This window comes from Mucor velutinosus (assembly GCF_035048745.1).
Source record: "Mucor velutinosus strain NIH1002 chromosome Unknown tig00001547, whole genome shotgun sequence".
Taxonomy (NCBI): Eukaryota; Fungi; Mucoromycota; class Mucoromycetes; order Mucorales; family Mucoraceae; genus Mucor; species Mucor velutinosus.
The window spans coordinates 384,472-409,944 of NW_027041901.1; the positions used below are offsets into that span (position 1 = coordinate 384,472).

The following is a 25,473-nucleotide window of genomic DNA, read 5'->3' on the forward strand; positions in this document are numbered from 1 at the left end:
TCATTACGGCACGTACGCTTATTAAACTCTAGTAATATTCTCTAAAAAAGGTTCTTTTATTCTATTTACAAGTTCTGCAAAGCTATGGCAACGATGCACAATAATTCTGATCTGATCTGACAAGTCGATTAATCCTCCATATCCATATTCTCGTTTTTTGCCTTCTCGGCCTTGATAGCTTGAACTCTCTTTTTCGATTCGAGAGGGGCCAATTCGATGTTTTGGTTAACAACACGGATATCATCTTCCTTCTCCTTCTCCTTGTTACCGGCCATACGATTCTTGTAGAATGCACGCTCACGCTTGGCTCTGATTTCTTGTACACGCTTCATGGCCTTGATGGTAGTGGCCATCATGTTACGATCGTAACGGACAGGAACGTTGCGACGCTTCTCAAACTCAAAGGTGGAGTCCTGTATTGCAAAGCACAATCAATATCCACTCCCTTGCCACAGCACATACATAATATACTTACAATGACCATTTCCTTTCCACTGGCCTTTCTGAAAGCCTTGGTCCAGCGAACCTTACGAGGATTACGCTTCATTTTGAAGTTCTTGTGACATTTGGATCTACAGAAACGGAAGGTCTACGATTACAATGTGAATACTAGGCAAAAAAAAAAAAAAAAATAGCTGGATGAAAAAGCGACTTTACCTTGCTGTCGTTACGGACAAACATAGTGCCATGACCAGGATAACAGGGTCCTGAACAGAAATAACAGCGAGTGATATGCATCTTTGATTAGTCAAATAACACAATATTATTAATCAGAAGAGAACAGAAACCAAACAGAAAAAAAAAAAGCTTTTCTTCTTGACAAATGCGTCCCTTTTTCAAAAAAAAAGGTGGCTTAGGGAGACACCTTTTCATGGTAAATTTTTAATAAATAGGTAATAAAAAAAACTCTTTCTTTGAATCAATATCTTTACTCGACTGCCTCTCTCAAAATCAAAGCATCATCATGGATTACCACCCTGAAATTGTCGAACAATTAATGTATGTATTGCTCTATGAGGCTCATTGATACGCTGTATTAACTCCTCTTTCTGTCATGTAGTTTGGTAATTGCAATGCATCAGAAATGTCAGATTGCACCGCAGTAATACTAACCCTCTGTTTAAATGCAGTGTCCTGGCTGTGGTGCACCTACGCCTCCCAATGCTGCCAACATGTGTGTCAACTGTATCCGTAACGAAGTCGACATCACTGAAGGCATTCCCAAGCAAGCAACTCTTCATTTCTGTCGTAATTGCGAACGTTATTTACAACCTCCCGGCTTGTGGGTCAATGCTCAACTCGAATCCAGAGAATTATTGACGCTTTGTCTCAAGAAACTCAAGGGCCTCAACAAAGTGCGTTTGATCGACGCTGGTTTCATTTGGACAGAACCTCACAGTAAACGTATCAAGGTCAAGTTGACCATCCAGAAAGAAGTTTTTGTCAACACCATTTTACAACAAATTTTCGAGGTCGAATACGTAGTGTCTGGTCAGCAATGTGATGAATGTACTCGTTTAGCTGCTCAGAACACCTGGAAGGCTGTTGTGCAACTCCGTCAAAAGGTTGAACACAAACGTACCTTTTTGTATTTGGAACAGTTGATTTTGAAGCACAATGCACACAAGGACACAACCAACATTAAGGAGACAAAGGATGGTATTGATTTCTACTACGGTGCTCGTGGCCATGCTATCAAGATGGTTGAATTTTTGCAAGCTGTTGTGCCCATGAAGTAAGATCCGCCGCAGCAACATGTACAATGGAAGGAATTGCTTACTAATGATGTGTAATAGATACAAAACCTCTGAACAGCTTATTTCAAAAGATATTCATACAAGTGTCAGCAATTACAAATTCACATACTCTGCTGAAATCGTGCCTGTTTGTAAAGATGATCTTGTCTGCATACCCAAGAAATTAGCCAACAACTTTGGCAACATCAACCAATTGCTGATCTGTACACGTATCAGTAACTCGATTCACTTGATGGATGTCAACACACTAGCCATGGCTGATGTTTCTACCACACAATACTATCGTTATCCCTTCAATCCTTTGGGCAGTGCTAAATCGATGATTGAATACTATGTGCTGGATGTCGAGCCTCTTGGTCCCATCAACGGTAAGAAGGTGCTTTGCGATGTACATGTCGCTCGTATGTCGGATTTTGGCCGCAATGATGAACAATTCATTGCTCGTTCTCATTTGGGTGCCATTTTGAGTCCTGGTGACACTGTGATGGGTTATGATCTCGCCCGTGCTAACTTTAACAACGACGATTTTGATCACTTGAATGCTGCTAATTTACCTGACGTCGTGTTGGTTCGTAAAGCATATCCTGCTCGCAGAAAGAAGACTAGACAAAGAAACTGGAAGCTGCAACAATTGGGCAAAGAGGTGGATGAGATGCTGCCCCGTAAACAAGAACAAGCCAAGATTGAAAACGATATGGAACTCTTTATGCGCGATATCGAAGAAGATCCTGAATTCAGATCTACCATCAACATTTTCAAGAATCAGAATAACCCTGCCGCTGCTGCACCAGCTGCGCCAGCTGATAACGATGAAATGACTGACGACGATGGTTCAGAAGAAGAGTTCCCAGAAATCTCTTTGGAAGAAATGATGGACGAAATGGCTATCAATATGGATGATCCCGATCATCAAGGTGATGAAGATGAGGATATGATGCAAGAATAAACTCTTTCTTTTTTACGATCAATATATTTAATAAAGCGCCCCCCCCCTAGACAATGTATCATACAGTAATGATAACATCAGCAGCAAATGAGTCCCTTATAGTTTGTTAGAGTGTGTTTGCGAGAAGAAAATCTCGGGCTTCCGCTACTTCAAACGCTTTAAAACTAGCTGGGATTGTATGTTGTACCTGATTCAAGTCAACACACGGTAGTTTTTGTTCCTATTGAGTATGATGCTCAAATCCCTGTGAATATCTGTAAGTTTCTACTGACAACGTTGGCTTCTTCAATTTTCATAGCAGAAATGAAGCAGCTTCAGGCATGCTTCGAGTGCTATTGTTACCAAGCACCGAAATATATGTAAATGCATGCATTCATTTGGCAACAGTTCTCAATACATGCTTCATGTCTATAGTCAAATAATTGTCCAATCCTAAGCTGACCTTCATATTTGACCTTGCCGATTTCGAGTAACAATATGAACATACGTCAGTCTATGGTTATGAGCCTTCCAAAGAAAGAATCTTCACTATCAAATACCCACAGAATCAACGCATAGATTACTAGCTGAGGTTTATTATGGAATTGTGTATTCATACATATGTACATGAGTTACTCTTTTGTTGTTGGAGTTGCAGTAGGTGTAGGTTCTTCGTTGTCTGCTGCTCTTGTCACCTTACGAGAGACTTGATCTATCAAACCACCAACAGCAGCAAATGGAGCTGCCACGATGCCGAACAAGGTCTTGCTACCACCAGTCTTTGATTCGCCTGCAGATGTGAAGGGTTCTTTTGTTGGATGGTTGGGGTCGGCTGGCGTATTGGGCATTTTTATTGGAATAATGGGAAGGAAAAGGAAGAGAAGCGTAATTTATGGAATGAAAAGAATTCTCGGGACATATAAATGATGTTCGTCCGTACGTCATTGGATCATCAGCATGTGTTTTGATGTTATTGAGCTTCCTGATGTCTTTTGAGTAGATCATCTACAGACCAATCATGTTGGCATGTTGAAAGCCCTTCTTATCATGCCAAGGTTCACAGATAGCGCAGCAAGATTTTTCCATTTGCCATTGCAAGTAAGGCTATACGGAGGAATACAAGGCTTTTCACAGGTAGCTACACATATCAATACAAACCAATGTACCTGATATGTTAAACAGGACCCTTCAATAGTGTCATGTCATTCGAGTGATTAGGAGAGCCCCTTGATTTCCATTAATTACAACTTGTAATGAGAGCCCACTCTTTTGGCCCGTGATCTGTATCACAAGTTGCAATGTCTGTGTGTTCCCCAAATCTCCCTCCTTTTGCTACCAAGAATACGTCATTTTATAATCAAAACAATAAGATATTGGAGTTTCTCACACACTTTGATTATTTATATATACTTTACGCTTCGAAACTAGCCTTTTTTTTTTCCTTTTCATACTACTTTCTCATTTGTCTTCAGATGTATAATATGCAATTTCAACATTCTGCTTATCTAGATCAGTCTCAATATGAAATGAACAGTAACGGCAACAACAAACCTGCTATGCCCTCGCCAATGACCACCGCATCATTAGACTCCCCACCAAACAACAAGATGAATCACCAATATAACACTATGCCTTTGCCTAGCTCGCCAAAGCCGTCGTCATACACAAACAGAATACAGCAGCAACAACAGCAGTATGATATGTACATGAACTCAAATTCAAACAACTTTCCTCAGCCCATCTCTATACCTACTGCTACATCAAACACAAATGCTCACACAAAATCACCTACTTCGGCAACAAGTCCTCACCAAAATTACTATAGCTCATCTATTCCTGATAACAAAATATCGGATGCACTTGTTTCTCCTACAAGCCCAGGTAGCCTAGAAGATGAGATTTTTCAAAGAAAGTGAATGATGATATACTTGTGTAGAAGCTACGATGCTAACAACGCTCTTGTAGCATGCAACACATTTTCGAGAAGAAAAGACGCAGAAGAGAGTCTCATAATGCGGTGGAGCGTAGAAGAAGAGATAACATCAATGATCGCATCACTGAACTAGCAACACTCTTACCAGACAGAGATGCAGTGAAATCAAACAAGGGGACCATTCTTAGAAAATCAGTAGATCACATTCGTCTACTACATGATAAGTTAAGACAGCATCAGCAGCGCATTCAGGAACTAGAAAATATACTGGAAGTCTATCGTGTCAGGATGGGTCATCAGCAGACCTCTACAATGATCCCACCTGGCCATCCTTTGGATTTATCTGGAATACAACCACATCTGAGCCATGCAAACTTTGGCAGAGATAGCTAAATCTCTCTCTTGTTTTAATTTATCACTGTATGGTACTATATTCATCTTTCTAACACTTATACATATGCTCCATTGTATCATTCTCCTGGATTTTAGCTCTATTTTCTTGCTGTAACCCATTATAACTTTTACTCATATCCTATACTATGCTACCGCTTACATATACTTTTGTTATACATATATATTTTATTCCCTTTTTCAACAAACGAAACAGTGTCTATATCTTATCATGATTGGTGTCTTGGGAAGTTTTGGTATTTGTCACACGCATCCTTGCTTTTGCTGGTGGATGTTCATCTTTGCATCGTATGAATATCGGTAAGTTAGCCGTTAATGTGTGCTCTGTTTAAAGTTGTTTTACATGCGATCTATACACTTGTTATCATGTGCATGAGCTTCATTTATCTAATCATCTCTTCCAAGAGTTCTTATAAGTCTGTTTGTCTATAATCGTGCAAGAGATCTATTCTTAGGAACTACATAAAATACAAATACTAAAATATTTATCATTATAAATCCAGGCTGTGTTATGCTATTTAGCGTCTATACCACAACTGGTAAGCTTACTGTATATTGAGGTTTATGCACTTGCCTTTAGCAACTTGTATATGCTTCAATAACAATAGGCTGATTCAAGGGAATTTTCAACTACTATTATCCATTATTGGATAAACAATCTGATAGCGTAATTGGTACAACGTCGTACCTGAGCAAATTTGCATGATACTCACTTTTCCCTTGGTTGAAAGTGCACATCCGCTTCGAAATTGCATAAGATGGGCAATTTACCAAGTAGCACACCATAACACAATTTCATTCGCATATATTTATGCATTATACATAAACGCAGATACTAGTCAAACTTTCCCTCGCAAAGTAACAAAGCCCCCCCCCCCCCTCTTTTTCATGTTTTGAATTGATCGTTGTCTCATCCAAGTGCATTAATCCGCGCCATAAATTCATGCAGTCAAACACAATATGTCGTTATTCTTTCAATGTTTGCATATTCATTAAACCAAACATGTCATAGATCCGCCAATGCCAGTAATAGCTCTATTTTGAAGACTGTGTACGCTCTCCATAATGCATTGATTAGAATCTGAAGGGTCTTCAAAACTCAACTGGAATCTTTTTAATATTGAAATGGCATAAATTATACAGCATGCATTACTAGTTTTGATGATTTTTATATGGCTGTGTCACAGCAATATCGATTGAAACAACAAGGCTTATTATGGTACTGAACATTCAAATTCGATTTACCGAACAGCTATTCTTCCCCACAATGGAAATGGTCAATGCTTACAAACGCAAGATCAATGAGTCATGGCTGCAGTGAAAAAATAGCGCTGCATGCCTTTCAATTGCGATATATTTGTCGCATATATATTCAGGCATGATTAGCTCTATGTAGATTAATAAGCATAGGCTCACACCTGAGTTGAGATCTGCTGCAAAGCTCGCTATTGTAGGAAGGTGCATTTCGCATTGAAATTCCCCTTTGATGGAGTATTTTTCAATAATTAAATCTATTAGGCAAAAATAGTGGTTAGGATAATCCACAGCACTTTCTAGCTCTCCTACGAGCTTCAGAAACATTGATTGCTTCCCTGAGAAAGGCGTTTTGCCAGCCAAAAATTTTCCATCTCCGCAAACAAAAAACTGCTTTAATCTGATCAAAATCGACTTGGTTTTTTTATTTTATAAGATTCGACTATATAAGTTGTGATGATCATCCAATGCTTCCTAATTTATTCTTGGAGTACTTTTCAAGGCGCTTCCAATGGTGTTACTTGTAATAGGTGTTTTGAATAAACTTATTGATAAATTCCAGAAAATATGAAATAAGGTTTTAGGCCAAAATGTTGAAATTTTGTATACGAAGACCTCATTTCATATTTTCTGGAATTTATCAATAAGTTTATTCAAAACACCTATTACAAGTAACACCACTGGAAGCGCCTTGAAAAGTACTCCAAGAATAAATTAGGAAGCATTGGATGATCATCACAATTTATATAGTCGAATCTTACAAAATATTTTTTTTGTTAAATTTTGTTTATTGATTGAGCCGCGTACACTAGGAGTAATGGGTCGAAGTGAAGAAGCGGGTGCAATTGAAAAGAAAATAATAAAAAGAAGATAAAATATTAACTAAACTAACCTAAACAGAACTATTGAAACTATCTAAACTACAAGACAAAATAAAAAAATCAAGTCGAAAAACCCAAAATCTGCCCAATCTTAAACAGAAAGAAATAACTGAGTTTGAATCAAATTTGGCGGCATTGCTGCTGGCTGACCCAAATGCCTTTCTGATGATGACAATGATGATTGCGATGCTAATTAAATAGGGATATGGAATTAAAAGGACAATTTATTAACCCAAATACTTTGTATTTTTGGTAGTTTTCCCTATACAGATGTCTTTTGCAATGAAAATATCTCAAAAAGTCGTTGTAGATCTTACACAAGTCCTGTATTTACGCATGGTCAGCTTTATGCCGCCATCTGAAGAGCAACATCAGCGAATGCATGCCCCCCCTCCCTGCTGACTCTGATATAGCCTTTTATTTTTTACTATTAATTGATTGTTTAAAATCTACTTGGTATGCCAGATTTTTATTATCTCTGATATGAAATATCTTCGATGAGAGCCCGCAGGGCGACGCCGCCATCGAGCGTAGCGAGATTGATCGGCTAGTACATAGGAAACTACAATCAAACACTCATCTCACTTATAACCGCGGGTCGTTTGGAACGTCTCCAAGCATCTTGTCAACAAGACAGATTCGCCAACATCTGCATTTGTTTATATTGCTGTGGAGGATGGCAGCAAGCGCATCACTTTTATTGCACCAGAGACACGTTTCTGGTTTTTGATGCGGGATCCCGTCTTCTTACATGTAACCACAACTATTTTCACTATGATGCATCTCCCGCTCATCGACACCACACACACAGTACCCGCCTCTCCTAATATTCATTGTTGTTTTCCTTCTGATACAAATCAAGTAGTTTATAGTGACACAAGTCAGTAGCATTTTTAATATTCTCGACCATCCATCGCAATACATGGAAATAAATGCGAAACAACATGCTATTGCTTTCTTGGAAACGGAATAATAGAGTACAAATAGGTTTCATAGAGTGTACGGAAACATATAATGAATATCCCATTTGAAAATATTGTAAATCTTTACAAACCAAACAGGTATACAAACGAATTGGTGTTGATCCGAGAGGGCTGTTGATGTTTCACAAGAAATGCCTGTCATTAGCCGTCCAGGAGGAGATCTTGCACATCCTGACAGAGAATATGGAATCAGTTTTGTGGCACGGCATCTACTTGAACATTGTTTTTTCAGTGAATTAAAGCACATTGTACATCGTGGACTAGAATTATACGAGATGATGTGAAAATGCCATAATTCAACAGTACCCTTTCAAATCATCTCCTGGTTTGTGAGCTTGTGTAGCCATTACTCATTGAAATGGTGCGGTTTGTGGTATGCAACCCAACAAAGAGATGTGATAATGATAATGATTTCGGTGATGACGGAGAGCACCCTTTAAAAACGATAAAATTCGGGTACATGCCTAGATCAGCATTGCCATGGACGTTGTTCCGAATACTCTGAAGAGGTCTCACATACCTTTTCAAGCTCGCAACCAGTGTCAAGTTCCATTCCAGTTTTTGCTGTTGTATATACAATTATTAAATTTATATTGTGAAATCAAAAAGGTCCAGATTGCTTCACTCAAAAGGCACTAAGAATAATGATGCCCCATCTGAGTCTTATTTGGGCATAGTTTTTAAGGAACAACATCTTTACTACACCGCTATATTGTGAAACAGTAAGTTACAAGCCGAGAATTTAATGAATTGCATCCTCTCTTATCCCCTTCTACTTGCGTAATGGGTCTAAAGACATCAAATCAACAATTCCGATCAAATCAAGACAGTAAAAAAGAACAGAAAAATAGGCAACAGGCATGCTCAATGAGTAGGAGATCAAATCGATGTATTACACTGCTAATTAACCTCGAAATAAAATGCGGTCAAGGCGTATGAGGTATCGTATGCTGAGTACATGGAGTAACAAAAGCCCATTTTATGCCATCTCCGCTATTCAAGCGAACAGTAAAGCGTGCTCGCGTGCGTGCATTCGTGCGTTGGGTAATAATACCATCCCCCCAGCCCCCATCAATTAGAAATAGCAAGACAATGAGGTGGCATGTACCCTGCTCATCGTCGTAATACACTCGGCCGGCATTTCCTTTTTTCAAATCTCGATCCTGTTTCATCATCTCTTGTCATTGCATTGAAGATGCCACACACAATTTCAATGATTCTCTTTTAACAATGCAACAAAAGGAGCAATTTATAATTGTACTCTTTGTAACAAGCCAGTAGACCAAGAATTCTCAATGATAATGAGAGATACAGAAAATCACAAGTGATATGTGCTACCAATTACAAATTTTGCTTCAAAGACAAGCTAAACAGTAAGGTGTTTGTCAACTCAGAAATCACTCATGCCTTTTCAGGTACAATAGACATCCTCTCCATTGACTAATTTATACAATTCTTAATTACTTGACCATACCAACCTAGTTTCTTGCAAACTCTATATGCCCAAGTTACAGAAAATGCCATTATACAACAGGTCTACCAGGACCAGAAAGTAGAGATCCCTTGATTTTTTACGCCGTGTAACACCATAATAAATTGCTTTCTCTTTTTTACGATACCTTGTGCTTCGTTTGTCAAGTAACAGCAAGAAAAAAATGCGGGTAACAATACATTTTAGCATACCTTGGTAAAAACGTTATACAGCGGATGCAACAGTCGATTTTTGTATAAATAGCTAGCCACTTTTTCGACTAACCTCGTTTTCATTCCCTACTATATTTTCTGAATTCTACCCTTTTTTTGTCATTAAAAAAAGCCAATTCCATTTCATTTCATATATTAATCACCTTTTAGAAAGAATTTGAAAATGCAAATCCAATCCTGTATCCTCGTTGTCATGTTGGCTGCTATTGGCACTGCTATTGCTGACACTGCTTGTCAACTGTCAATTGAGAAGGCCAAGTTGAGTCCCTCAACTACCCATCTTAGAATTCGTGGCAACATTGATGTCGGCAACAATGATTGCAAGCCTACCAGCAATGATACTGACAATGTTATCACCACTGTCATCTTCAAGTCAAAGAAGAACTTTTCTTTCCAAGATGCCAACCATGTCACTCATTCTGGTAATGAGTGCAATATCACTGCCAAATGGTACAACAAGCCTGATGAATACAATGACAACAAGAAAAAAACCCAAGTCTACGTTCCCCTCAGATTCATTGAAGAGATCAAATGTAACAAGGATGTCTCTACTACTCCCTCTACTTCTACCAAGAAGTCCAAGCACAGCACTAGAAGAAAAAAGACTACTACCAAGAGAAAGACTACCAAGAAGACTACCAAGACTACCAAGAAGACTACCAAGAAGACTACCAAGAAGACTACCAAGAAGACTACAAAGAAGACTACAAAGAAAACATCAGGTGGATCTGCCTCTTCTACCAGCGGTGAACATTACAGTGGCAAGGCTACGTTTTTCACCCCCAACCAAGGTGCTTGTGGCGATTGGAATGATGACCACGATTACATTGCTGCTATTGGTGGTTCTCTCTACGGTAGTTACAGTCATGAAAGCAAGTACTGTAACAAGAAGGTCAAGGTTGTCAACAAGGCTAATGGCAAGAGTGTTACTGTTACTATCAAGGATGCTTGCGAAAGCTGCGACAAGACTCATATTGATCTTTCTCCTGCTGCCTTTGCACAAATTGGCAAATTCGATACCGGCATCCTCAAGGTTGATTGGTATATTCAATAGATTGACCATTGTCAAGACCTGCAACAAGAACATTGTTCATGTTCTCCTTCCCTCTCCTTTGTAAAATTTCTTTTGACCCTCTTGTAAAGTAATATACTATCAGTTGATCTCATAGTTATATTGTACACATGCTATTTCATCGTATCCTCATATCCCTCATAACATTACTTTCCTCCTCCTCTTTCGTTTTGATAATGTAAAATTTTGTGAATATAATAGTACAACACCCAACAAACAAGCATTTTGTCTCCTATTCTTTTAAAGTACAATATATATCAAAGCTTTACAGATGACAGTAAATAAATTCGTATAGAAATTGATAAACCATCAAGTTTTCCAATTGAGCTTTTATCGCTGAGCAAGCATACACAATTGGAGCAAATAATTCATGTATCATGTCAAACTACGAAATATCGTATTCACCATTGTCACTTGATATCGTGTGTCTGAACACACTTCAGTTTTATTGCCTAATTCGTTTGCGACATCACTATAAACAGATGGGGACAGAGGAGTAACCGCAAATGTTGAAAATCTGGAACATTAGGTATCAAGGCGTGACCCTCCCAATAGAGAAATTCAATTTATCTATAGTACACAAGCCGAAATTACAGAAACTTTCTTATGTTTCTTTTTCTTTTTTCAGCACATCAGCTCAAGACAACGCCTGATGCGATTCACTGTCATCCAGAGAAAGCAGATACCAGGGCATGTATGGTACTCGCACTTGTGCAACACAAGTGCTCGTAGTATTTTTTGTGTCTGCATTTGGGTTATAGCCGAGAATTAGAGCAAAAAAAACTTGATAAAAACCATTCGAAGGTCTATATTCGTATCCGCTGGCATCTATTAGTGAATTAGCTCGAGTATCAAGTCATATGAAAGCTTCCTTCATGGTTGCCCTGAAAGATTTTCATGACTCCATCATACCCTTCATTTCAGATAATTGTATTTCCGAATGTCAAAGCAAACATTGATCTTGAGTGGTTGAAGAGACCTCGACACTATCCGAAGTACAGATAAGCAAGGTAAAACGATATGCAGCAGTCCTTTTGCAGCCTTGCTCGCTTTGGTGAAGCCAAAATGAGAGATATACAAGCGAATGCTGAGCCAACATGATACGCTATGTCATTTGAAGAATGTTTTTAAAAGAAGAAAGAACAATGCTTAAAAGAGCTTGCTTAAGAGTTGCCTTAAGGATATGTAAATGTCGTTTCTGAGATACTGAAGCCTATTGTTGCCATGATGTAAGTGGTGGTTTTCAATTTCGTTAGCATTACTTATGACATCCCAAGTTTGGTTATCTTCTGCTCAGGAAAAGATCTATTATAGTACTCTTTCAATGATGCTATGTACATACGACGTATGCTTGTTCTAAAGTAGTGTATTAATTTTCAAAATCTGGGATTTCCATCTTTCTTTTGTTCACTGCAAAAAAAAAATAATGATCCTTTTCTACAATCCAAGTAAGATTTTTCATCATTCGGCCCCAATTATAACCGCTGGATGCTCTAAATCATCCATTTAGGTTATTTAGGCACTTAGCGAAGTCTCATTGATCCACGGCAAGAAGAAGGTAGCACCATGATATTACATTTGGGTACCATGTGAGGTCACAGGCAAAAGAGCTCATCTTAAATAATAATAGGCTTTAGCAACACACTCCAAAAGAACACATAATCGTGAGAAAATCAGTTGATGATTTACATTTTCATTCGTCTGTCAGATTTGTTTAATCAAAACGTGCTTTCTGAGAATAGTAAATCATACAAGGACTGGACGAATCTCATTGTGAAAAAATTTTCATTTCAACTTTTCCTGTGTATCCTCCACGAAATTAGAGATAAGAGAAGCTCAAAACAAAGATTCTGATTACCGTTGATTATACATGTTAACTTGAAAAATGGGGGTACAATTGCTATAGATCGTCATTTTAAAAAAAAGGCATTTGAAAATGATAGGGATCTCACATGTCCTTTCTATTTGATCATTTCATCTGGGTTGTCCTGGTTTTCCGGAAGTAATATATGGAGAATCAGATGTAACATGGAAATATAAAGTTTGGGATATGAATCTAGTTCTTTTCAGCTTCCTTCGCTGTAGCTATTGTCAGGCACAAGCCTCATTTTGTATGCTTCACCACACTACTCGGTATGACATTTGAAGTATCATTTTTTTGAGATCTTACAAGCGAACATCCGTTGTTTTCGTTTAAAACTAGATTTGTTTAAGATTGGCAAGGATACGATCAGTTCCTATCATTTGTAACGAGTCTAGCATTTCAATTTAAGCACGCATATTCGGGTTCATGTAATGAGAGACAGATAGATGTAACCACTGATTTTCCGATGTGCATTCTTCAGCATTTTGACTATCATCAGCTATTATTTCTCTCCTTCGATATAAACTTTTTTCGACGTTTTACTCGTTATGTTAATTTTTCATTAAACCTTGATTGCACGTCCATATGTCAAATATGCGATTTCGTATCGATTGCAATACCAAAGAACAACAACGAGAAGGATTTCGGACCTTGATTCAAACTCTAAAAGCGTACAATGACTCTTTCAATGTCAAGTAATCGACTCAAACTGAAACCAATCAAGGCTGGAGGCATCCAAAATATTCGAAAATGGCAAATGCACGATTCCACCGAGTAAAAAAAAAAGAAAAAAAAAAGCTGTTTGATTGATATCGGTGCTCAAGAAAAAGGCTATCGACTTGAAAAAGGAAGTCGCTATGCTGTATCGAATGTTGCATTCCCTGAAACTTAATGATCGTTGGTATGTGATGATACTCGGCTAATGCTCGTGAGAAGTGTTGGGTCTACTCAATTAAGAAATCGATGGTGATGCTGCTTTGATGGTGCTGGTTCGTTAACGGAGTCGTGGTGGTGGTTAACATGTCAAAGCCTACAATATAGAAGAAAGAGCATCTAGTAACCTGTAATAAATCTACAGAAATGAGATACCTAGTAAAACCAACAATAAAACAGAGGAGCCATCCTTTATGTTTATTTTTTCATTAAAACATGCAGGAAACCAACATCTTTCCGTGTTCATTTTCTCATTAGAACAAGTCAAGACACCCACAGAGGATTTCTTTATCGTTTATTTTCTCATTAAAACAGATAAAGAGCCAGGAAGAGAGAGAGAGAGAGAGTTATCTTCAAGATGCCTATTTTCTCATTAAAGCAATCCCAAAGAACCATACCCACTTTATCCATGTTTATTTTCTCATTAAAACATGTCAAAAGAGAGCCCTACGAGAGATGTATCTTTTAAATGCTTCTTTTCTCATTAAAACATTAAAAGAACCAGAACTACTTTTTTTTCATAATGCTTATTTTCTCATTAAAACATTATTCAAAAAAAGACCAGAAGATGTATCTTTGAATGCTTCTTTTCTCATTAAAACATTAAAAGAACCAGTGAGGAATATCTAAATGTTTCTTTTCTCATTAAAACATAAAGAACCAGAAGAGGAATAGTCTTTAAGTTTCTTTTCTCATTAAAACATAAAGAAGCACCTAATAGATAGAAAAAAAAATCAATCTAGTTAGTAAAACTGTCATAAATAAGAGTGGTATAAAGGGGGGGTTAGCGAGAAGACCAGTCTATCAAAAGAGCCATGAAAAAAGAACATTTTTTCGACACTATCAAGTCATGGGGTACACGCTTTGTGTGAATGGTTAAGAAGGTGCGATAGATCACAACCTCCTTGAGTTTGTATAATAGTTTATCGCATTAAAGTATTGTTATTGTTTCAAATATCAACACAAGAAAATTGATATAGCAAACAAAAAAATCAAAAAATGGATGGTGTGTGATGTGATGACTATATAGATGAGGGTGCTGATGAATCCAATTGTTAAACCTTTACTGTCATTGCTGTCGTTGAGTCCTTATTGTTGTGTCGTAATAATGATCTGTGGGTGTCGGCAAGCTGTCTCTCCAATTCCAAAATTCGAACTCGACTTCTCTTCTCCTTGGCTTCAATGTTGGCGCGCTCACTCTCGGCCACTGCAGCACGCAACCTTAAACGTTCGTTCTCGGCTTCCAAATCCATCACGCGCTTCTCCAAAGAGTCCATCTTCATAGCCTTGCGTTGGCGAGATCTTCTTGCTGCATCGGTATTTCTTTGTCGTTTTAAAGCTACCAAATCTTGAGGCTGGTCTTCATCTATCGACTCGCTTCTTTGACGCTTGTGTTGTTGTGTATGTTGTTGTGCTTGGTGTTGTTGTTGTTGTTGTTGTTGTTGTTTGTCTTGATGTTGAATTGAACTTAATAGTGAAAGTGCCTTAATAAATGGTTGAATGTCAATTGAAGTTGTTGTGTTATTGCAAAGGTCTTGAGGTTCAATCTTGGGAGTTTCCATGGGAGAGAGAGGCTCATACTTGATCTTGGGAGTAGATAGTTCCAGCAGAGGGTCCATACGGGGTGTGCATTCAGAAATTGGAGGAGAGGCCATGAGGATTTGAGCAGGAGTAACAGGCGTGGCAGGAGTCATGATGGACTTGTCATTAGGCTTGGCAGGCAAGATGATACCAGATTGACGAAGGTCGCTTTCTAACCAATCGTCCAAGGAATCAAGGTTAATCAGGTCCAAGTTGTTATTTGATGTAGTATGTAAAGAGTTCATTTTGTATTGGTTGTATGGATATAATGTATTTAAGAAGAGTAAAAGCATACTTTTCGATTTGACGTGTATTTATACTGTTTTCTCTTGAAGAGGAGCCATAACTCTATTTGAGACTGTGGTGGTCCCTTGTCAAAAGATGCACCGAAAGAGATTATCGTTTTGTAAAACTCCAATTGGCTCGATAAGCTACAAATAGCGCTTCCGAGTTATCCGCTATTCTTTTTTTATATGGTGTTGGGTGTGTGGTAGACATGGTCTAAATAATAGTGCAGTATTTGGTATAGTTTGGCAGTGTAGGATCGCTGAAATTCGTTCATCACATCATTGACATTGGAGGGCAGAGAGTCAGTCAAGAGCAATTCGACAAAATGATTCATATTGACTCCAACATTCCTTGTACTCAGGTAGATGCTAGATTCCAAGAGACAAGCCAGCAGATTGCTTAATTCATTGAAACTGCCATTGGTTCCACAACAGAGCTCGTTAGTCATTTGTGTCATACCTTTCCTATTGAGAAGTGAAAATTTTTTCTTGTCTTTACCTAATGGTCAAGTACTGCATTTCATTCAGTGATGGATCATGAGCCAGATACTCAATCACATCGATAACTACAACCATGCTTGGGGATTGGCCTTGTTTCTCGTATTCAATGATGTCTAAAATGTCGTTTTTTTGTTCTTGTACAGACACATGTAGCGAACATAGTTTGGTCTTTAATTGATTCGCAGCATCGATACGGCTAAAGGAAATTTTTTTCAGTATGCAAGCAATGTATAAATGAGTCTTTTTTTACCATATTTGAATCGAATCAAACCACATCCGGTCATCCGGCTTTTGGTAAAATCGCTTGGCTAATGCGCTATTGATAGACTCGACATCCTTTGTAATGACAAGAGCCCAGGGCTTCGTGGATTCTGACATGCTTGCTTCTGATGACTCTGTTGAGCGTTTTTTCAGCGTATCCAGTATCACTGCGATGATTGATCTGCACTGGATGAGTAATCTATGCTCTCATGAACTCGACATGTACTCACTGTAAGCTGTCCTCTTCGTTATCATGTCGGAAAAAGGTGCTGTATACAGACATGTTTGATGAAATTTTCTTGAGAGATAGCTGTGAATAGATCCAATGCCAATTAAATTATCCACAGTTCTAAAGAAGCCAATTGACATTGTTTGTCCTGCGTTTGCATCCTCACAAAGCGAATGTGACGACAACATTTAGTACTCAGTTGATCTTTGGAGAAGCCAACACGTATCAATGTTGCAGTATATCTGCAATCTCTCTCTTTCTCTTTAACTTTTTACTCTATACATTACATTGGTTACTAGGTAGCAACAGTAATTCTCTAGCAACTTACCTATCTTCTGACTAAATCCATAGAATAAAATCATAGCATGGTAAAGAGACTTGATGAGATTAATAGAACAGCCGTCTTTGCTTGGAGTCCAGGACAGCAAACCCCCATCATTGCCGCTGGTACTGCTGCTGGTGCTCTCGATGATTCCTTTTCCAACGCGTCAGAGCTTGAGCTGTTCAAACTCGATCTTTCATCGTCATCTAATTGTATTGAATCCGCTGGCAAAATTGCAAGCCCCTCAAGGTATTATGAATTGCAATGTTTGATCCTGCCTACCATATCTCATCCTCTATATGAACTGTAGATTCAACAAGCTGGTGTGGGGAAATGTATCGCCCTCCAGTCCCTATGGCATCATTGCTGGTGGTTTAGAAAATGGTGAATTATCGCTTTGGGATCCTAGCAAGATCATCGACGGGAAGAGGTATAGTAGTACTACAGAGGCATAGATGGGCCACAGATCGAACTGACACCTATATTAGTGATGAAGAAGCTAAGATTTTGTCCAATCCTACTCACACAGGTCAGATTCGTGGTCTCGATTTCAATAAGTTTCAGCATAATCTATTGGCTTCAGCTGGCAGTAACAATGAAGTCTACATTTGGGATCTCACCAAGCCTGATACACCTTATACACCTGGTCAGAAATCTCAAAAATTAGACGATATCACCAGCGTAGGATGGAACGGTCAAGTGCAACACATTTTAGCTACTTCATCTTCAACTGGCCACACTGTTGTTTGGGATCTGCGTAATCGCAAGGAAGTCATGACGCTTTCTGCTCCCAATACGGGCGGTATCAATACTGGTCGCAGAAGCATTTCCTCTGTTGTTTGGCATCCTGATGTGGTACGTTGATTACATTGTATTTTCAAGGAAACCGATTAACATGGATTTATGTTAGGCTACACAATTAGTAACTGCGTCTGAAGATGATTCGAATCCAGTGGTTACACTATGGGATCTTCGTCATGCTCATTCTCCTGAAAAGACCTTGGCTGGTCATTCAAAGGGCGTCTTGGATGTCTCCTGGTGTCGTCAAGACTCTGATTTGCTCATGTCCTGTGGTAAGGATTGTAAGACGTTGATTTGGAATCCTAATTCTGGCGAGTTGCTGGGCGAATTGGCTCAAGATACTAACTGGACGTTCCAAACTGAGTGGTGTCCTCGCAATCCCGATCTTTTGGCCTCTGCTTCCTTTGATGGAAAGATTGGCGTTTATTCGCTTCAGAACTCTGCTGCCACCGAGTCTGAAGAGTCCTCAAAGAATGCTGCTCAAACTATCACTGATGACGATCCATTCTCTGCTGCATTGAATGCTGCTTCTGCTAATACAAACTCTGCCTCGTCTTCTGCATTTGCTCTTAGACATCCTCCTAAATGGCTTCGTTGTCCTGTAGGCGCAACATTTGGATTTGGCGGTAAATTGGTTTCCTTCAACAACAAGGCTGGACAAGCTGCTACTCAAGCTGCTGCTGCTTTGCCTCCTGGTCAAGCTCCTGCTCCCCAATCTGTGCCTCGTACTGTTCATATCAATGCCATTGTCACCGATAAGGACACTGTTCAGCGTGCTGCTGAACTGGAAACTGCCTTGGAGCAGCAGAGCGTGGAACAACTTGTAGAGGATCGTGTTCAACAAGCTGTCGAGAAGGATGAAAAGGAAAGCTGGGAGGTCATTAAGACTCTTTTAGCTGTTGATGCAAGAGAACAGTTGATGAATTACCTTGGATTCCAAAAGTCAGAAGTGATTGCTGCCGTTGCTAAAGCTACTGCTAGCAAAGCGGGATTGAATGAGGAAGAAAGAGAAGGCGAAGCTGGTGCTGCTGAGAACGCTGAAGAAATGAACGCCACCGCTTCTACCCAAGAGACTGAACAAGAGCCCTCCTCAGAAGAGATAACCAAAGATGAGCCTGCTACTGCTACTACTACCACTACTACCACCACAGAAGAGAATGAACCCATTCCTGAACTCAAGGAATCCAAGCCTGATGAAGCTGAACACTCTGCCTCTGGTCTCTTTAGTGGCGATGATGCTGGTGACGATTTCTTGATCCAAACTGACAGCAATGCCGTTGAACAGCCAGCAGAAACTGAACAAGATGACGGAGGCATCAGCGCTGCTGCCGCTGCTGCTAATGCACTGAAATCAGCCATCGCTCATGAGCCTCTTCAACTCTACGCTGAGGGCAGCTCAGAAACAGATCGCCTCATCACACGTGCTGTTGTTTTGGGCGATTTCGAATCAGCTGTCAATGTGTGTCTTTCTACAGACAGACTTTCTGATGCACTCTTGTTTGCCATCTGTGGTGGAGGCGATCTCCTCGCCCGCACTCAGCAAGCCTATTTCAAACGTCAATCCAAATCCAACTCTTACTTGCGCTTATTGGAAAGCATCATTGACGAGGACCTCAACTCTGTTGTCGCTAGCGTGTCATTGGAGGAGTGGACATCTGTCATTGTTGTGCTGTGTACTTTTGCCAAGGCTGAAGACTTCAGACCTCTTTGCGAGGCTTTGGGTGCTCGCCTCGAAGAAGGCTGGAGCTCTAGCAGTGAGCCCGAACAAGCCAAGGAATATAGACGCCATGCCACTCTCTGCTACCTTGCTGCTGGCAATTTGGAAAAGGTGTCTCGTATTTGGATTGCAGAACAAGAGGAAGAAGTGCAACAAGAGAACGCTGCAGAGAATGTCAAGGCTACCAGTCTTCAACATTTGATTGAAAAGGTTACTATTTTCCGCAAGGTGATTTCCTTTGAAGATGCTGATCTCTATGAGACCTCCGAGACAAAGATGTCTTATGAGTATCCCTTGTCTCCCTTGTATGACAAGTACTGTGAATATGCTGAACTATTGGCAGATCAGGGCAAATTGACCACTGCCTTGACCTACTTGAGTTTGACGCCTCTTGTCTACCGCAAGGCTACTTTTGACAAGCTCGCTGTTGTCCGCGACCGTGTATACCAAGCTTGCCCTGTCAGTGTTGCTAGTCAATTCACGCAACCTGCTACACCATTTGAGAGCAAGGGAATCACCACCAAGGCTGCTGCTTTCGCTGCTGAGAATCAAGCCCAACAGGCACACACCCAACATGCTTACAATCAACCTTCTCAATACCAACAACAACAGCAGCAATCAGGTTACCAATCCTATCAACCTTCAACTAATCATCAACAGCAGACATCCTATGCACCCGTTCGCTCACCATTGGCTGCTCAAAGTTACGCTCCTACCAGCAATGCCTATGCTTCCACTGCAACCAGTGCCACCAACTACGCCCCTACCACTGCTTACACTCCCACAGCTGCTCCTCACGCCCATTCATACGCCCCTACTACTGCAACTGGAGCTCCTACTAACGCCTACGCTCCTCAAGCTACCTCAGCTACAGCCAGCGCAGCCTCTCCATCCTATGGATACAATCAACCCAATTACGGTGGATACAATAACAACGATGCTTACGGCAGTAATGGTCAATACAATAACAACTACGGTGCTACCGCTGCTGCTGCTCGCCCTACCATCCCTGCTCCTCCACCTATTGGAGGTATTGCACCTGTTGCTCGATCTCAATCTCAAGAAGCATCCACACCACCCAAGAAGGCTGAAGGTGCTTGGAACGACCCTCCCATGTCGATTGCCGCTGCTGCCGCTGCCAAGAAGATGAAGAGCCCTAAGATGGCTTCCACGCCCACAAAACGTGTTACTTCACCTTTCCCCAATCAACCCTCTTCTACTGCTTTTGTTGGATCGCCTCGCAATCAGCATCAACCGCTTCATCATCAGCAACAATCTGCCTTGCCTCCCCCGCCTCAAGGCGCATTTGCCCCACCTCCCATGAGCCGTGGACATATGTCGCAGCAAGGTAGCCATCTTCCTCCTCCACCACAAGGCCCTCCTCGTGCTGGTATGATGCATCCTCCTTCTCAGCAGCAGCAAGCGCCTCCACCACAACAGTTCCAACAGCAACACCAACAACGTCCTATGGCTCCTCCTCAAGGTATGATGGGCGGACCACCTCAGCAACAACCTATGGGCATGAACCCTCCTCCTCGTAACAATCCTCTTCCTCCACCACCCATGAACGCTGCTGCCCCATCTCCATTAGCTAAAAGAGTGCCTCCTCCACCTCAACAAGGTGGCTTTTATCAGCCTCAGCGCATGAGCTAAATATTTTGAAATTTTGATTAAAATATCTATCATCTATATATGCTCTTCCATTTATGTCTATCATAGCTTACTTTTGTTTCTAATTGAGCTTATTTCGCCACAGGCATGCTATTAGCTTCTAGTCATTAAAGCTCTGGCTCCCATCCATGCTGCCAGTGCGATAGCATAAACTTTTTGTCCCTAAAGACTGTCAAAAAACCAAAAAAGGAATGAAATTGGGCTTACAAGTATTTCGGTGGACTGGCGTTATTAGGTGCAACGCTTCGAAATAAAGTAGCATGGCTATCAAAAGTACTATATAATTTTCCACCTACTCTCCATTAGCTTCGAAAGTATCTATTATTGTCTTCATGATTAGAGGGACATTGAGTTTGCCAGCCAGCACCACTAGCCAAAATAAATCTAAGCTCAAACTAAAGTCCAGTTTCAGATTGGCCAGATTTTGGTATTTTTCGACTTGATCATGGCTCTTCCCGATAAACAAACATTGCCTAAAGGACGAGATCCTAAAAGCGGAAAAGCCACAGATTCTCGCCACAACGCCACCAAACAAAAGGATCCTATGCGGTCATATGCACAAATCCTGAAGTCGGATCAAACCAGGGACATATTTGATCTGAAATCTCGCAACTCTGGTGAAACTTTTAAGATTACCTACACTGGTATGAAGCCTACCTGTAGTCGCTGTCATGTCACTGACTGTGTCTTTGGTAACTGTCCTGTTATGAGCCAACGAGTGAAGCACTGTCATATCTGCAATAGCCCCAATCACTTGCAAGCCACATATCCGGAAACCTGGTGGAACCAACGCAAGAAGGCTGCCAAGTTGAACACAACCCACACATCACCACATCAGCCGAAGGCCACTGACAAGGAGGCAGCACCTGTAGTACCTACATCTGCTAAGGTAGACGAGAGTGCTTCTGACAAGGCGAAGGTTACTAAACCCTTTATTACAGAAATCATTCCAGCATCTTCTCAAGAAGCAACCAGCACCAATTCCAACATCACGGAATCCTCTTCCACTGCTGGAGAGACAGCACCCATTCCATCTGGTGATGAGGATGGAAAGGACGTCGCTGTCACTGGGGAGGAGCAGCTCACCAAGGAGGTTGAAGCGGGTGAATCTGAACAAGAGCGTTCAAAGGTTATTCAGGAGCAACAGGGCGACACTGCGGAAGATGATTTTAATGATGAGATGGATGGTGATGACGACGTTGATGATAGCGATATCAACATGGAGGAAGCGGCCAAGGAGGCGGCAAGCAGCTCTATACCTCTGGATGAGGTTCTCCAGAAGATGAGACGCCAACTCAGACTCCAACGTCGCAAGGCAAAGCAACTGCACAAGGACAACAAGGACAAGGCATTACGCCCTCGTTACGGTGGAACGGCTTCAAAGAAGAAGGCTTCTACCAACCCCTCATCACGTCAATAATTATTATGAGTAATCATATTAATTATAGGAAATCCTTAAATATCAAATTTGGATCTCTGAATTGTCGATATCTACTCAAAGTCAACAATCCTCAATCCTCAGATTCCTTCATTCGATACTTAAGGGGGCAAGATTTAGATGTTTTTGCTTGTCAGGAAACCAACATACCCTCACTCAACTTTGACGACCGGATTGCAATGCTCGAGCTGAAATTTCAATCCGTTCAAAGTATTTGGACATCGAAATGCGGCATCTTCAACTTCAATTGAAACATTCACATGGAGAAGATACACATTTCTGATGATGATAGAATTATATTTGCAAAATTGACGATACCCGCGGAACCAGACCTGTTGCCCATCTATGTGCTCAACATCTATGCGCCTGCGGATTCATCTCAGAACAGAGCCATTTTCTACAACAGCCTTATGAACTACATCAAGTCTCTTGATTCATACGGTGACATATTGGAGCGTTTGATTTTGGCGGGCGATTCCAACTTTCAATACGACCTTCGTTTGCCCAATAACGCACCCACCAAACGACCAGCAGCATTTGTCTTGTTTACGGATACCTTCCTTCATGATTGTAACAACATTTATAGTGACTCCCTCTTTGAAACTCTTCCAACCTTTCGACGGGGCAAGGTCATTAAAACGCTTGACTACATCATGGTGGGCCGCCAGCTGAAGGATCTCTACTTTGACAATGACATTGAGCACGTCTCTTCGGTGTGGACTGACCATGCTTTACTGACCATCAAGCTGCGTCTTCAACTCAACAACACGGACAAAGGGTTATGGCGGGCCAACCCCAACCTGGTGCACTGCAAGTTTTATGTGAAGAAGATCAATTCTGGTATCAGCCACTTCATGCAGACCGTCCTTGCTAACTCCTCAGATAGCAATCAGATCAAATGGGACCGTTTGAAGGGCTACATCCGAAAATTGGCTAAAGCTTACTGCAGTAACCGTGCCTCCTGGAGGAAACAGCGTCTCAAAGATCTCCAAAGCTCTCGGAATCAGCTTATCCGTCAGTTAAAAGGTGATCAGGAAGTATTGCAGCAGGAACTCCCCAAGGTTGAGAAACCTATTGCTCAGTTGGAACATGAAATTGCCCTCAATGCCACTCTCAAAGCGGGTAGACTTTGGCTAGACAACAACAAACACTCGGTCGGCTTCTTGAAGAAGACGGATGAAAGGCGTCTTGCTCAACGGACAATGGACACTATCACTTATCCAACGACAGAAGCTCCCTGTACTACTACAGCGGATAAGCTGGAAGCGGTGCGCGCCTATTATGATGTCTTGTATTCTCCCGAGCCATCCCACCGGTACTCGATGGACAAACTGCTCAGTGGTATTCAGAATACCATATCCGTTGATGACGCTGAATACATTATATCCTCCATTAACATGGATGACATTCTGAAATCAGCTCGCCGGTGTCCGAAGGTCAGTAGCCCAGGCAGAGATGGCCTTCCGTATCCCATTCTACATCTGGCTATGGCTCATCCTGCCTGCAAAGAACTCGTCCTCGCTGTGTACAATGATGCCCATAACCTTGGTGTGTTCCCACCTTCCTGGCAGGAGACGTGCATCGTCCTCTTACCTAGGAAGGGTGATCTGTGGAACTTGGCAAACTGGCGTCCGATTTCACTTATCAATACTGATTGCAAGGTATTCACCAGGATCTTGAACTCAAGGGTCATTGGAGCGGCCAACAAGGTCATCACTGGACATCAAGCAGGCTTCATGCCTACACGATTTATTGGTGACCACGGTCTGGCTCTGAGACTCCTCATGGAGGACGCCCAATTACATTCTAATTGTGCTATTGGTGTTGCAATTGACAGTGCCAAGGCTTACGATTATGTAAACGAACAGTATATTTGCAAGATGCTCCAGAAGTTTGGTTTCCCCTCTACATTCATTACCAGTGTTCGTAATCTGTTCTTTAAGACCAAGATTGCGATCAATGTGAATGGGTTTATGACGGAACCAGTGTCTCAAAAGCATGGGCTTCGTCAGGGCGACTCCATCTCCCCTGTGCTGTTTAACTTTGCTCTGGAACCTCTTCTGCTGGCTATTCTGAACGATGAGAAAATCAAGGGATACTCTATCCATACTGCTGCCGACCCTCGGGTAGATGTAAACCGACTCACCGTGGCCTCTTTTCTTCAAACAAAAATGCCCAGTGCAGCTCGTAATCTTTGGTTCCGGTTGATTCATAATAAGGTCTCTTCCAAAGTCAATGTGTACAAGATCTTCAAGCTACCAGATGATCTTTGCGTGTATTGTGGCTACCGTGAGACTACCACTCACATGCTCTTTACTTGCCCTGCCAATTGGGACATTTGGACCAATTACTTTGCCCTGCTTTTTGTGCCTCTTGGGCCACTTGATATGAGCCAAGTTGCTACGGATGTCCTCTCCCTGGACCTCACCTCGTACTGCCTCTTGGATTCATTCCTCAAGGTGTCCACGTTTGAAGCCGTAACCTGTGTTATCACAGCTATTTGGCGCGCCAAATGGCGTGATCATTATAATAGCGTTGGTTTTGACAATCAGTCCGTAATGGACCGTGCCATGATCAACTTGCGTAGAATATCCTCTCTCAACTTGTTAAGCTAATTTTGTTTTCTTTGCCTTTCAGGACAGGTCACTTTACATTACACCTGCTCTCCTTTTTTATTTTATCCAAATATCTTTTATGTGTTTATCTTAACCAATAAATCTTCATACTTACAAATAAAAAAAAAACCGACTTGATTGAACTATTTTTTGAGGTTCGACTATATAAACTGTGATAATCACCCTATGCTTTCTAATACATCCTTAAAGCGCTTTTCAAGGTGCTTCTAATGATGATAATTGTAATAGATGTTTTGAATGAAATTGCTGAGAAATTTAGTAAAATATGAAATGAGGTTTTTTAGCGAAAATAGCCATATTTTGCATATGAAA

The 25,473-nt window shown here is 40.9% G+C and overlaps 10 protein-coding genes across 10 annotated transcripts; 6 read left to right on the top strand and 4 right to left on the bottom strand.

The window, feature by feature from the left end:
• Positions 1-128: 128 nt before the first annotated feature.
• Positions 129-738, bottom strand: ATC70_006546 (uncharacterized protein; the record flags this gene model as incomplete). Its single annotated transcript, XM_064825820.1, has 3 exons — positions 129-413; positions 476-589; positions 658-738. 3 exons carry the CDS (start codon positions 736-738, stop codon positions 129-131), a joined length of 480 nt encoding a protein of 159 aa, XP_064687334.1.
• Positions 739-1,124: 386 nt separating this feature from the next.
• Positions 1,125-2,703, top strand: ATC70_006547 (Uridine/cytidine kinase; the record flags this gene model as incomplete). Its single annotated transcript, XM_064825821.1, has 2 exons — positions 1,125-1,735; positions 1,797-2,703. The coding sequence occupies 2 exons, from the start codon at positions 1,125-1,127 to the stop codon at positions 2,701-2,703; spliced, it is 1,518 nt and encodes a 505-aa protein (XP_064687335.1).
• Positions 2,704-3,314: 611 nt separating this feature from the next.
• On the bottom strand, positions 3,315-3,530 carry ATC70_006548 (uncharacterized protein; the record flags this gene model as incomplete). The annotated part of the gene is made up of 1 exon (XM_064825822.1): positions 3,315-3,530. One exon carries the CDS (start codon positions 3,528-3,530, stop codon positions 3,315-3,317), a length of 216 nt encoding a protein of 71 aa, XP_064687336.1.
• Positions 3,531-4,163: 633 nt separating this feature from the next.
• ATC70_006549 (uncharacterized protein) lies at positions 4,164-5,008 on the top strand (the record flags this gene model as incomplete). Its single annotated transcript, XM_064825823.1, has 2 exons — positions 4,164-4,594; positions 4,648-5,008. The coding sequence occupies 2 exons, from the start codon at positions 4,164-4,166 to the stop codon at positions 5,006-5,008; spliced, it is 792 nt and encodes a 263-aa protein (XP_064687337.1).
• Positions 5,009-10,011: 5,003 nt separating this feature from the next.
• ATC70_006550 (uncharacterized protein) lies at positions 10,012-10,902 on the top strand (the record flags this gene model as incomplete). The annotated part of the gene is made up of 1 exon (XM_064825824.1): positions 10,012-10,902. The coding sequence occupies one exon, from the start codon at positions 10,012-10,014 to the stop codon at positions 10,900-10,902; it is 891 nt and encodes a 296-aa protein (XP_064687338.1).
• A 3,870-nt stretch (positions 10,903-14,772) lies between these two features.
• On the bottom strand, positions 14,773-15,543 carry ATC70_006551 (uncharacterized protein; the record flags this gene model as incomplete). The annotated part of the gene is made up of 1 exon (XM_064825825.1): positions 14,773-15,543. The coding sequence occupies one exon, from the start codon at positions 15,541-15,543 to the stop codon at positions 14,773-14,775; it is 771 nt and encodes a 256-aa protein (XP_064687339.1).
• A 224-nt stretch (positions 15,544-15,767) lies between these two features.
• On the bottom strand, positions 15,768-16,630 carry CCP1_1 (heme peroxidase; the record flags this gene model as incomplete). The annotated part of the gene is made up of 4 exons (XM_064825826.1): positions 15,768-15,999; positions 16,085-16,282; positions 16,337-16,528; positions 16,578-16,630. 4 exons carry the CDS (start codon positions 16,628-16,630, stop codon positions 15,768-15,770), a joined length of 675 nt encoding a protein of 224 aa, XP_064687340.1.
• Positions 16,631-16,941: 311 nt separating this feature from the next.
• Positions 16,942-21,069, top strand: ATC70_006553 (uncharacterized protein; the record flags this gene model as incomplete). Its single annotated transcript, XM_064825827.1, has 4 exons — positions 16,942-17,147; positions 17,209-17,328; positions 17,387-17,753; positions 17,809-21,069. 4 exons carry the CDS (start codon positions 16,942-16,944, stop codon positions 21,067-21,069), a joined length of 3,954 nt encoding a protein of 1,317 aa, XP_064687341.1.
• A 463-nt stretch (positions 21,070-21,532) lies between these two features.
• ATC70_006554 (uncharacterized protein) lies at positions 21,533-22,507 on the top strand (the record flags this gene model as incomplete). The annotated part of the gene is made up of 1 exon (XM_064825828.1): positions 21,533-22,507. One exon carries the CDS (start codon positions 21,533-21,535, stop codon positions 22,505-22,507), a length of 975 nt encoding a protein of 324 aa, XP_064687342.1.
• Positions 22,508-22,785: 278 nt separating this feature from the next.
• Positions 22,786-25,140, top strand: ATC70_006555 (uncharacterized protein; the record flags this gene model as incomplete). The annotated part of the gene is made up of 1 exon (XM_064825829.1): positions 22,786-25,140. The coding sequence occupies one exon, from the start codon at positions 22,786-22,788 to the stop codon at positions 25,138-25,140; it is 2,355 nt and encodes a 784-aa protein (XP_064687343.1).
• Positions 25,141-25,473: the final 333 nt, after the last annotated feature.